The sequence below is a fragment of the Anopheles aquasalis genome, chromosome 3, assembly GCF_943734665.1.
Source record: "Anopheles aquasalis chromosome 3, idAnoAquaMG_Q_19, whole genome shotgun sequence".
In the NCBI taxonomy this organism is placed as follows: Eukaryota; Metazoa; Arthropoda; class Insecta; order Diptera; family Culicidae; genus Anopheles; species Anopheles aquasalis.
The window spans coordinates 65,246,049-65,258,548 of record NC_064878.1 but is presented as its reverse complement, the minus strand read 5'-3'; the positions used below and the strand labels follow the sequence as shown (position 1 = coordinate 65,258,548).

Below are 12,500 nucleotides of genomic sequence, written 5' to 3'. Positions count from 1 at the left end.
CCACCACCATCGCCACCAGATAGCAGAGGAGCTTTCAGCTTATTGGAAGGTGTTGAATGATGTTTCGATCTGGGCTCGAAAGTAACCATTTCAACATGCTGTGTTGGCGAGATTGTTGATCAGAGTGTTGGCTAACGGGTTTGTGAGAAGTTGCTTTGATGCCGAGGAAGTTGACTTTCATTTGCTGTATTCTTTTGTCATCAGGAAGGTAGGATTCAGGATATACGATAAAATATTTCTATAATTCTATTACATAATAACCAATTAAAGGCTGTCCACAAGATGCTACATGGTGAAACAATAACCACCCCTAATATCGTTAATAAATTCGTCCTGGAAAAGGCGCGTTAATGTTTTAATTATTTTGACAGTTTTTCCCCCAACCAACCATGCTGTGTGCATTCCGGGTCGCTGTAATAGGAAATATGTAAATTTTTATGTTGCAACGTTCCCAGCAATTCCTACGCGACTCCGGCCACATTGTTGTGGAAATGTTTGGCAACAAAACAGAAAAAGAACGAAACAAAAATCCGTCATAGTTACTGAATGCGGCACTGTCGGAAGTATTTCTCGCATGGAATTCATTCCACGGTTCCGTGCGCCCATTCCCGGTGAGCTGAGCGAGCTATTCACTGAGGGTGTCCTGATACCGGCATCCACAGGTGAAAAATGTTTCCAAATATGCCACCCGAAAGCATCGGGCCATCGGGGCAGGTCAAGGGGTTTACAGCATTTCCATGAAACTTATGTCCCGGATGCCTGACCGGATCCTGGACATTCACTCGCATGATTTTCACGTCCATTCAAACAAATGCAAGAAAATGTCAAATGTCATACTAAAAAGCTCAATCATTGACTGTAAACCCTCATTCGAGAGACGCCTTCTGTGATGGAGCTGGTTGAAAACATACGCTACACGGAAAATGGCAGAAAACAAAATGGCAGCGCAAGAGATAATGGCGCGCGGATGGCCGCGGAAGCTACTTACGTTCGGTATGGTCTGATGGTGTCGCTGCGGTGGCATCTGCGGGCGTATCGTAACCGGGGGTGGCGGTGCCGGACTGTACCGTGGCTGTTGCATGCTGGTGGCAGCTGGCGCTAAGAACAACGGAGGGAATAGGAACAGAGAGAGAAGAGAGAGAGAGGAAGAGAAAGAAAAAAAGCAAAGAAAATGAAGCCAACCAAAATTGATAGCAGAGCAGAGTGTAGGCAGCAGAAAAGCAGAGAAGCAAATCGTGATTTTCCACCGGCATATCGAATGGTGGCAATACGGATACGGATACGTTTCTCCACACAACAACAACCTGCGTCCTGCGTCGTCCTTTCTGTGAGCTAAACACAAAGCTGTGCCGTAGCAGTAGCAGCAAAGAGGTAACCATCCCCTGAACGTGTAGATAACAATCGAAAAGTTATGATTTAAACTTGAAGCCATCGTCTGGCAACTAAAGCGCCAGGCGCGCTACGTGAAAGTTGTTCCAGCCCACAGGAAGGATGGATCCACCGGGTTCGTGACCTTTGAACTTAATTTTTATCTTCCATCGATCGATTGCTGCTGCTCCCTGCCGTTGCTAAGACCGATAAATCAGAAACCGAGCGCACAGAAGTGATATTATTCAATATCAGTCGACGAAACATTATGAAACACCATAAAGCATTGGCAGGAGGTCGCGACGCGCGGGGTTTTGCACCACCATCACCACCGATTGGCCGCTATCCGGGCTACAGGACTTCCGGGTCCTGGTGGAACCTCGAGGTGGAATCGAGAGGAGCGCGAACGAACCCCGGAACGAAATTTATTGCATCGCTATGCAAATGAAAGCCAACAATGCGGACGACCAGCACCAGTACCAGCATTCCAGGCCGCATCACCGATAGAAAGAGAGAGAGACAGTGGTCGTTGGTATAATCGTTGGAACAAAAGCTTGAGCCGCTTCATCCAGGGCCCTGACCATGGGCAGCTACCGACCAATTATGGGCAGGAAACTTTTGTTGTCTGATTCCGATCCGGCCCTTTTCATATCACCAGCATCCTTACACGGGATGCTGCATCCAGCAGTGCAGCAGTGCATAGCGGTGATGCTGGTGACCATCACCACCACCACGACCACATTTCCTGTCCAGCCTTCGTCTGTAATGCGCCCTCCCTCGGCTCTGTAAGCGACAAAGCCCAGGGTCCAGCTCTCTCTCTCTCTCTCTTGTCGGTGGCCACGCGCCGTTGCAGCAGCATTCCTCTATCGTCTCCCTGCTTTTCCAGGACCTCACAGACCGGAGGCACAGACCGGAGACCAAAGTTTCGAGGTCGCTTTGCTGCAGGCTTGGAAACTAAAAATAGTTCCAGCCACCAAAAAGGGACGTGGCAGAAGACGGAGCAGCCGACGGGAGGCCCTCCTCCCAGAAACTATGGCCTCATTTTCCCGAATCCCGATTATGTGACCCCCGCTCCTGCCGCAGGATACTCTCCACGGCTCCAGTTCCAGCACACCGAGACGAACGGAAATACACAGCCAACCAACATACGACGGTTGAGCTATTTTTGTTTCAAATCTCACTCGTCCTCGCTCTCGCTCTCGTTCTCTCTCTTTTCTTCTGGAATGACCGATGGTGGTACACGTAAAATGTCGACCGAAAATGGCATCCGAGAAAACACATATTCACCATCCACAGAGCGATATCGTATCGATTTTCTGATGTAAAGCAAGAGAGCAAAGAAGAGGCCAGAATGGAAATGCAGAAGGGAAATAACCATAATCTCCGACCAGGGGGGGTGCTCAGCATTCATCGTGAGCCGCTCCTCGGTCGCTGCATAATCGTGTATCAATCGATTACCCTGCGCTGATGATGGAGCTTAGCCCCTTTCCCCTTCGCATCTCGTAATGAGCAGGCTAGATAAGCCAGGCCTTTGATATCGCTGCTTGCGCTCGAAGTACTTTACGTGCTTCCGATTCACGTCAAACGGCAAAGCGCGAAATGCCTAGACAAACCTTCAAACATCAGTTTGTGCGTGGATTAAAACCATTCTCTGGGAAGATCTAAGAGAAGAGTACTTAAAAAAGATTAGCGTTAACGAACGATTGGTGCGATTTTTGGGGGGAAATGTTGCAGATTCATCTTTATCCGATCCCTTCGCTCGCTCGTTGGAAACTGTTTGCAGTCATTACGCATTGTTTTTACTTATTTACTTTTATATTAACAATCTGACAAACTGTTTGTGATACACAGCGGAGAAAGTAAAAGAAAAACTTCAGATGCCAACTTCAGAGCTCATCAACCAATCCAGACACTGGCGTCATGGTCAGCTGCCTAGAAGGCACTTTTCTGACATTCAATAGCGAGCCTGATTGTAATGGCGCGGCTACAATTTCCCCGGAGAATAGGACAATCATACGGATATGCTTTGGCCTTCCACTCGAGCAGTTTGATTTGTCCTTGAAGTCTACTAGTCTGCACATCAAATTGTAATGCTTTTGTATACCAATCTCTATAATAAGGACAATTTCCGGAAGGGAGCTTTTGCAGCATACAAATTAAGTTAGATGATCACGTTGATCACGCGAGAGTTCGAAACTTTCAGGCGGCGTTCCTGCAACATACTGTGCTACTTTGGATGCGATCGAATCGCTTGCGTCAACATCTCAATCTCCCTGCTTCTCACGTTGACGTTTTAATAGTATTTTCCCATTTTCCAGTGCTCGATAATTAATGGAAAAATATTTAATTTTCCCCACCCCCCAGAACCCACCCTGCCCTTGGTCCAATGGAAAAGCGTGGTCATTTGCAAAATTCATAAAAAATAACATTTATTGATTAATTAATCAAATCCCTTCCTCTCTCTCTCTCTTTCTCCATTTTGCATTGGCTCGAGTGTACTAGTGAGTAATTGCTTTCCAGTGTGTGAGAGAACGAGAAAATAGGGAAAAAGTGGAAAAGATAGAGGCCAGCAAAAACAAGAAGCAGAGTGGCAGAGATAAGCTAGTTTCAATCAATTCCACTCTTCACACTCTTGGCCGCGGCCACCATTATTATTCCGCCGATTGCCACCAAAACCTTCCTCCTGCTGCTGGCTAGAGCCAGGACAAAAAGCAATTTGCAACCTTCCACCCACTCTGCTCTTCTCATTTCGCCTATCGACCTTCGCGCGTCCATCCACCATGTGCATGATTGATATTGATTAGGAAGGACGCAGCCGCAACGCACGGTGGCCACCGCCGTCATGGAACATCGACGAAATGGGGAATTGTGACGTACGGTGAACCCAAACATATCCCCCGCCCGAGGGGGAGGGGAACCGGGAAGGGGCGAGCCCATTACCGGATGTCAGCAAACACATCCGCACCGCGTACGTCGCTACCGGAAAGGCCTCCTCCTTTGCGGGCTTGTTTGCTTGCTCACCAAAAAGGGCTCTCATCTGGCCGCATCGATCTATAAATACCTTTCGACGAGCGAGCGCACCACCGGTACGAGTGTGTGGTTTGTGATGAGCGAAGGAGGGCGCTGGTGCGGTAGGTTCGATAAATTCCAGAACCCGAACCTCATTTCCCGATTCCCCACCAAAAACCACATTACAACCACCTCCATCACTTCCTCTTCCCACCGGGGGCTTGAATCTTCTCTTATCGTTACTTTTCCAACACAGATAACACCCCATGCGGGTGTGTTTGTGCCTCGGTGCTTTTTGGGTGAAAATTCTCCACCCCATTTTCACACATTTACATGTTCTACTCTACACCGCCATTTGCAATCCATTTGCAGCAGCAGCCCACAGCATGCTGCGATCCAGAGTGGCTGACTGTGAACCAATCGACTGGATGTTATTCGGTGTTTGTTTGGCTGCTGGCTGGGCGTAAATCATCGTTGGCCGAGAATCGATCATTGGCGTCCAGGATACGAGCCTGATAGGTTGGCACACGGGTTGTCAGCACTAAATGCTGTCAGCAAACATACACTAATATGACGAGCAAAGTGAAGGATTGGATTAAGTGGAATCCTCGTCAACTCACCTAGCGAAGGTTGAGGATCGCGGGTACAATCGGTGGAGTACAGGGAACACACACTTTTCCATTACTCGACAATGGTACTCCACCGAACGGTGACGCTAGTGGCTTCAAGAACTGCCAACTCATTGAGCAATGGCCAGAACAGAAGCAGTGAAGGAAAGTTCGCCACGAAGTCGTGTTCGAACCATTCCGACAATGGTCCTCCAAATTTGGCTCCAGAAACGGCTGCAGTCACCATGTCTATGTCCAAAACTAGTGGACGATTAGTGGAGCGAAGCAATTATTTGTGACACACCACGTGGATTTGGAGCGACCACCGACTAGGACTTGGCCACCACCTGGACACACCAATTATCGCGAAGAACGAGCTCCGTTTAGGAAGCAGCACTTGATGGGTGATGGGACAACTTCAGAACTTTCCGTCGCTCTAGTTGCTATTTGTCCAGGCCAGGAGTCCTGTGGTGTGCTCTATCTGCTACACTCTTCACGGCACACCCAAGGTACATAACGTTTAGAAATTACGTCCCTTTCGTATGTCCGATAATTGAATTCGATTGGAAACGGTCGGCATATGCCGACCGGCCGGCAAGGACACTCACAAATGTTAGGCTCTTCCGTTGGTTGAACGCTGGTTGGACTCGACGTACTATGGAGACGACTTTGCGCAGATAATGATTTCGCAATCATTCGAGCACATTCTTACCGCATCTGCCGGCGTGCGTTTGCTTCGCATCTTGGTCCTTCTCGATGCGCTAGAAGTGGAACCCACGCCAGTGCACACTTCTACTTCCTGAAGACCACTCGCTTCCGCCACCAGATTTGGTGTGGTTGGTGTGTTCCAGCGTTCTTCCTTCAGCACTCCCCCCCATAAACCCTTCACCCAGACATTCGCGGCCGAAAAGTTTAGTTCCGCACGTTCCAATCACTTTCGCAACCGACCACGAACAGCCGAGGCGTTTGCAGCGCTGGAGAATACCAAGCAACGCCAGAACGCGCCTCACCGGTACCGGTACCGCCTACAGAAGCCTGTCACCGGTTCGCCTACACGCGCCAGTCCAACCAACGCTGCTGCTTTCATTAGGGAACGACCGGGTTTTGTTTGTCAATTTAATTTTCCTTCGTTCGTTCAAAAAAAACCAGGACTGTCGTCACCATCGGCCAGGGTCTCCTGAAGACGCTCGGGCTGCCAGCCGGTTGTTTCGCTTCCTTTCGCGGCCGTTTTTCGCGACAGCCACCGGGGGGATTTGTGCTTTCTTCTGTCGAGTGTTCTATTCGCGCTTTTTGGCGTTTTGGAAAATCATGCTCGCTATTGTTTGCTGCCACGCTGCGCAAAATAAATGATGGAAATGCATTTAACAAAAGCAATAGCAGGCTGAGCTAGTCGTCTGGGGGCGTTGCCTAGTGATGTCCCGGCCGCCTTTAAACTGCATTTAATTTTAACAATAGCTGTGCGCCTGAATAGCGCTCGAATTTTTTTTTTTTTTAACTCTGGTCTCTGTAAGAGAAGAGAGTCTTGCATAAGATTAGACCTCGCTGGTTTTTTTTCAAGGAGCTTTACATTCACAAAGATCAAATCAAACGAGATTAACGTAATCGAAGCCCCGGTAATACAATTTGGCATTCAAATTGGCAAAATCGCAACTCAGCCGCCATAAAAAGAAAGCATGGTAACAATGCCCCCCGGGCCCTGGCAGTGACACAAATCCTTTTCTGTCGTTCGCGCGCCATTCAAGGCAATACCAATATGTACTGACGATTGGATTTTACTGCCTACCCATCCCCGGGGGGTTTAATGAAGGTCCACTAATCATCGGATGCGGCGGATCGGATCCGCAGAGAATGGCCCGGAACCCCTTTACCGACATTCTCCATTTCCCACTGGAAGCTCAGCGGCAGCACATCAGCAGCAGCAGCAGCAGCAGCATCCTTCTGAAAACTCGAAATCTAGCGTGTGCGGGCGCCCACTGCAGGAAGCGATAACGTCGAGTCGAGAAAAGCTTTTTAGTACATCAGACGACCGGGCGGATGGCGTCCCAGCGCCATCGCCCACCACCAGAGTGCACACAAACATTTCCATCGGTCGCATCGAAAGAGTTTACTCCTTCCTATTATCGTGACGCCCATTACACCATACTCCTTGGGCTCTCGCTCGGGCTGCCCCTCTCCTGGAAATCGAATCGGCGACTTTATGGTGGTGAAAATTTATTGACTCTTTACAGAACGGGCCCGCTAGCTCTAGTCGATCGCGCTCGCGTTTGCTCGCCAGTAAAATTTCATTTTTATCGTACCCCCAGCCCATGTCTTCGGCTCGTACCGATGAGAAAAGGCAACTGAGCAGCCCAAAACTTCTGCTGCTGCTGCGGCATCCATTGCTTTTCGCTTTCTTCGCAATGTAGTGAGGAGTGCTTTTTAAAAAAAGTTGCACACTTTTGCGAGGTGGCCATGTTTATTTAAGATCTTTTTTTTGCCAAGAAACCATCGTTCTTTGGTGTAAATGCGAAATACCAAAGATGGCGGGGATTCGCCATGCAACCAACGCATAACGCAACGCCAGTAGTGATACTCAAAAGTTCGTGAATCAAAGTAAGCGAAATGCAGTTGATTGCTTAGCGATTAACAAGAACCGTTTTCTTGCGAAACATAAAACGTTCTCAAAATAGTTGATGAAGGAGATTGCGTGTGGTCGAAGGAGCAACAAGAAGGTGCCAGCTGCACGTTCTCCCGATGCATTTACTTTTCCCAGCACACACATAGACACACGGTCGCGCACTATCATGAAACATGCATCATAAAAGTGGCAAATCGTGTTCGCGAGGCCGTACCAGCTGCTAGCCACCGTTTTATCCTTTCTGCTGGCGAAGTTGCAGTTTATCTAGCTTTTAGGAATCACTTTCAAACTTTCCCTTTGGGGATACCAAAGCGTTATCGTCCTTTTTTCCAGCCCCCTGTGTTGGAGAGTAAAAGCAGAAGGCGTCCCTCGAGAAAGGCTTTCGAGTACACGACCACCACAGGACGTGCAAGTGGCATGGGAGGTACACTTACCGTAAAAATCGCAAGTCGCTCTTCCTCTCGGCTACTGCTGCTACTGCTGCTGGTGCTTCCTTTACCGCGAACGGGGTGCACTTGTCGTGTTTTGTTCGGTTGTGTTCGTTGTATGCACTCGACGGTGACGACTGGCGTGAGGTTTCGTCGCTGCACTTTATCTATTTATCGTCGTCGTCGTCGTCGTCGTCGTCGTCGTCGCTTGCCTCTTGCCTTCAACACTGGCACACTGGCAAACTTCAGGGCCCCCGGGGACGCCGTACAAAACACTCTCACTCACGATGTCACGACGTTTGCACTACCGCGCACTACCGTCACGCACCAAGCCGCACCACTTGATCCAACGATGATCCAACGCAACGCACAAAAAAGCAGGTCTGGGGTTGCTCCTGGGGTGGATAGCTGGTAAGGCTAAACGCGTCACAGAAAGTAGAATTTATTACTCTTTTCCTACCCTTGGTGCTGTGTGTGCCGCGCAGCAACAAATATGGCGAAAAGTCTGGGAATTCTGGCACGATAACAACAAGTCCTGGCAGCAGCAGCAGCGGAGCAGCAGAAATGTCAATCACATACACAATGCACCACCACCCACCAGAAGTCGACGGTCCCGGTCTCTGCCTTATCGCTGCAATGCACGGCTTCAGTTCCCTACGCCTCACCAACGCCAGCCCGGCTACCCAGCAAGGGAATTAGTAACAATTGTCCCCCACCAGCAGCAACAAAAAAACGCTACTTTCCCAAAGGTGGACCCCACAAATTATCGAATTTTCACCTCCACTCGCAAATGATGATGACGGGTTGTGGTCTGGTGCTTTGGTATTCGTCCGGAAGGCCCCACGGTGGGCATGTGTCCGTGTATCTGTGTCTATTTGTCAACCCTGGTTCGCTCACGGGCAGCAAGCGCTCACTCTGTCCCCCCGCCCCACTGGTTGGTCATCGCAGGCGCCAATGACATTAGCGATCACGCGGTCGCAACGCAACGCGCATATGCAGCAGCAACCGACGGACGCAAGTGACCACTCACGCGATACACGATGCGTCCGTGCATTTTCGTTCACGCTGCTCCCTTTTGTCCCTGTCCTTCGCTATGCGCCATGCCCGTGATGTGTGATCGGTTTATCGATCGGTGAGGACGGACAATAGCACCCAAAAACCGGCCTCCACGGCGGAGAATGAGAGAGCGAGGCGCTGTGTTGTTATTGTTTTCCGTAGCGCCTCTAGCGCCATCCGCAGGTAGGTAGCGCCACCTTCGGCCACGGTATTTTATCGATTTTTTATTACCGCTTTCCGCGAAGCGTCTGTTTGTGTTGGTTGCAGGCGCTCGCAATGATAGTTAATCGTTTATCGGAATTATTGGACGATAATTCAATCGCCCGGAGATGGTTCACGGTTTACTTTGATTATCGTTACGGCTCGTACATTTACTAATTACGTTATCGTTAGCCGGCATACGGTTATTGATATTGGAATCAACTTAATGGGCCTGTTATCCACTAATTAAGCCCCCGGTAACACTCGGCGCGCTGACAGTCGCTTCGTCAGCTGAGTTTACAGTTATGCGCTGCAGCGGGCACTGGGCGAAAGCCGCTGTCATTTCCACCCTAAACAAGGCAAGCCACGATGACGCGCCTTTCAGTGTTGGTGCACAGAGCAGCGACGGCGACACATTCGCGAAATGCAAATCCAAAAATACCTCAACAGCCATTTCTTTTGCTTTTTCTTTTTAGAGACAGACAAACAGACATTGCATTCCTGGATACGCGGAGTGGCCATCATCTACCGGTTAAATGGATAAAAAACTGACAGCCCGGTGTGGTGTGAGCGTGAGCACCTGGCCATCGTAAGGTTGAGCAGCCGGCGCTTAAGGCAACGAAGACGGTGGTGGGGGAGAATGGGATGCTGTGTTTGCATACCACCACCCCTCCGCTGGCTACCGATCAAACTCATCTCATGCTGCTTATCAACATGCACGGTGAATCGCTCGCTCACGCACACTCTTGCACTAATGCTCACAGAGTAGGCGCGGTGGCCACTGATTACGACCGCCGCAGCAGCAGGAGAAGGAGGAAGGAGGTTTATCAATTGATCAAACGACCCGCATCCAGCAGCGACCATGGCGAACTGGCCATGTCGGTGGCACACCCGGGAATTGATGCGAAGGAAGCGAATGTGAAAGAATGTGTGTCCACGAAGGCTGAAAAAGTGGGCGGAAAAGGAACCTACACTCTCGGTGTACGCTCCGGTCCACTGCTGGTGCTACTGCTGCTATGCGGGTAGATAAGGGCACCGGAATTAATGGATAAAATGTCGCACAAAATTCTATCACTCGCGCACCGTGGGGTTCACCACCGCTCTAACGCACGTACGTACAGTGCACGCAGGCGCACACACCGTCCACACTGTGGCACTGTATACGTGTCGTACACGCGGGTGCGGTGGGGAGGGGGGGGGGCGGAATGGACACCCGTTTGGGGTGTTTTTCCTCTGTCTGTATATTGACAGAAATATTTACCAAATTTCGTGTGTTATTTTCTACTTTTCACTTGCCGCTACAAATGCCCACTTGGATGATGGTCTTCACTTTGGTTTCGCACTCTTCACAAGGCCTACTCTTCCGGGTGTCCTGGTATTCCTCCGCGCGAGAAAAGGAGACGGTGGTGCACAGTGTGGGCTCTACTCCGATTTCACGTGACTAATTTTCAATCCGTCGCTGCAGTCGTGGTCCGTTGCGTTCCTGCACAATCCATATCCCCATGGAGATTACGGTATTCTTCTGCTGCACAGCACTGCACACTCTTGCCGGGATTTTGATGCCGATTTCGATCGGACAGGGCCACAAAACCTACCGGAAACGGCTGGCACACACAGGGGACGACGTGCTTGACGAGGATTGCACACCGAAACGCGCGGTCGCTAATTGACAATCGGGTTCTGCACGGATACTCTAGAGACACGGGCCCCACTCTGCTTGCTGGTGCTGCTGCTGCTGCTGCTGCTGCTGCTGGCTGTCGTCGTCACCGTCGTATCGTCGCGACGTTTACAGGCGCTAGGCTCAAAGTTTGACCACCACCCCTTGCCCCTACCCGTTCGTTGGTAGATGAGGAACCACTTTACTCTCAACTGCATTAGACACACGGTGCCAGCTAGCAGGCTAGACTCTCGCGCTCATCTTCTAAGCACGCGCGACTCTCTCGCGCTCTCGTGGCATTCAATGGCCGGCGACAACACGGGTTCGCACATACGCCCTCCGCCACACAGTACACCTGACCCGACGGACGGCCAGCTGAGTGAGCGAGGCGGAAAACGAAGAAAATCTAATCTACCGCCGGAGAGCGGCTTTGGAATGGAAAATGCACCTACGTCACCAGATACCGGAAAAACCCGCTTGTGACCGACTGAGAAAAGTAACCGGGGATGCAAAATCTCTCGAAGAAACGGCCCCGTGGTCGGAACCGAGACGCACACACGTATCAACAGCACGGACGACTATCGTAAAGTGTCGTCGTCGTCGTCCGGGGTGTGTGGGCCAGGAATAGCATAAGATATCGATGTTTTGTGGGGCCGCTGTTCTCACTCACTCGTTCCGTCCGTCGCATGCGTGTACGTGCCGCGACACACCAACACAAATCCATTGCACCGTGACCCGCGAGAGAGAGAGAGAGCGCGTTCTAGCAGCTTTGGGTGGAAAATTCATTGACCGAATGGTGGAAAATGTATGCTGGAATCAAACTCTCCTAACAAGGACATCAGAACAGATGGAACGTCGATTCAGGACACGGACAGAAAGTGATATTTCGATTTCGGATGATCTAGTACACGCCAGAAAGACACCAAAATGAATGAATGATGATTTTTCTCTCGTCTTTTCTCTAATTACAGATAAAATTGGTCTAAAACACGTGACAACAACGTGCTGCTGTTGCTGAACTGAGGGGCTTGAGGTTGCTGATTCAAAGGCACATACGATACGAATTTGGCCGCAGTAATTGTTTGGCAGTAAACGGCTTGTGTCGAGAGTTGAATTTTTGGAAGCACATGGTGTGTCTCTCCCTCCATAGCACACAGGAGACCATCACAGATAGCAGCACCATCAACAGCATGCGGTTTGTCCTCTATTGCACAATTTGTGAATGTGTGAATTTCTTGCTGTTGCAGGCGATTCACATCCAGGCCCACTCTGGCGTAAGATGGTCAAAGTCCCAAACATCCGGATGTCCCTGGTGGCGCACGTCCAACGGTTGCACACTGCTCCAATCAAACGGTTGCGATGCGGTACTAACAGCGGCACCACGGTTTCCCCCATCAGCACCTTCCGCTGGCGACACTGGAGCACGCTGCAGGAGAGCGCTTCGTTTGGCTGCCTGACCCGTGGTACTACCGGTTACCCAGCTACCAGCCCGGTCAAACAGTGGCCCCGAGTAAGCGCGGAACTGAGCGTTTCCTTCGCTCGTGATGGAATAAAGC

At 50.4% G+C, this 12,500-nt stretch overlaps 2 protein-coding genes across 18 annotated transcripts in view; both read right to left on the bottom strand.

Moving 5' to 3' along the window:
- Positions 1 to 11,512, bottom strand: part of LOC126579088 (protein alan shepard) — a 156,271-nt gene extending 144,759 nt beyond the window's left edge. For 2 of the 15 annotated variants that reach the window (XM_050242360.1, XM_050242372.1), the window contains exons 1-3: positions 10,883 to 11,023; positions 8,037 to 8,447; positions 989 to 1,098 (exon numbers count right to left, since the gene is read on the bottom strand). In XM_050242360.1, the coding sequence (XP_050098317.1) occupies positions 989 to 1,081 (93 nt within the window). In that variant the 5' untranslated portion in view covers positions 1,082 to 1,098; positions 8,037 to 8,447; positions 10,883 to 11,023. Of the gene's footprint in view, positions 1 to 988; positions 1,099 to 8,036; positions 8,448 to 8,628; positions 8,646 to 8,808; positions 8,896 to 10,259; positions 10,356 to 10,548; positions 10,823 to 10,882; positions 11,025 to 11,150; positions 11,168 to 11,396 lie in introns of those variants that run through there. The other 13 variants (XM_050242374.1, XM_050242375.1, XM_050242363.1 and 10 more) reach the window with 12 other exon arrangements.
- Positions 11,513 to 11,880: 368 nt separating this feature from the next.
- LOC126579086 (putative phospholipase B-like lamina ancestor) overlaps positions 11,881 to 12,500 on the bottom strand; it is a 9,817-nt gene continuing 9,197 nt past the window's right edge. For all 3 annotated transcript variants that reach the window (XM_050242356.1, XM_050242358.1, XM_050242357.1), the window contains one exon: positions 11,881 to 12,500. This exon is cut by the window's right edge and continues 1,395 nt beyond it. In XM_050242356.1, the coding sequence (XP_050098313.1) occupies positions 12,197 to 12,500 (304 nt within the window). In that variant the 3' untranslated portion in view covers positions 11,881 to 12,196.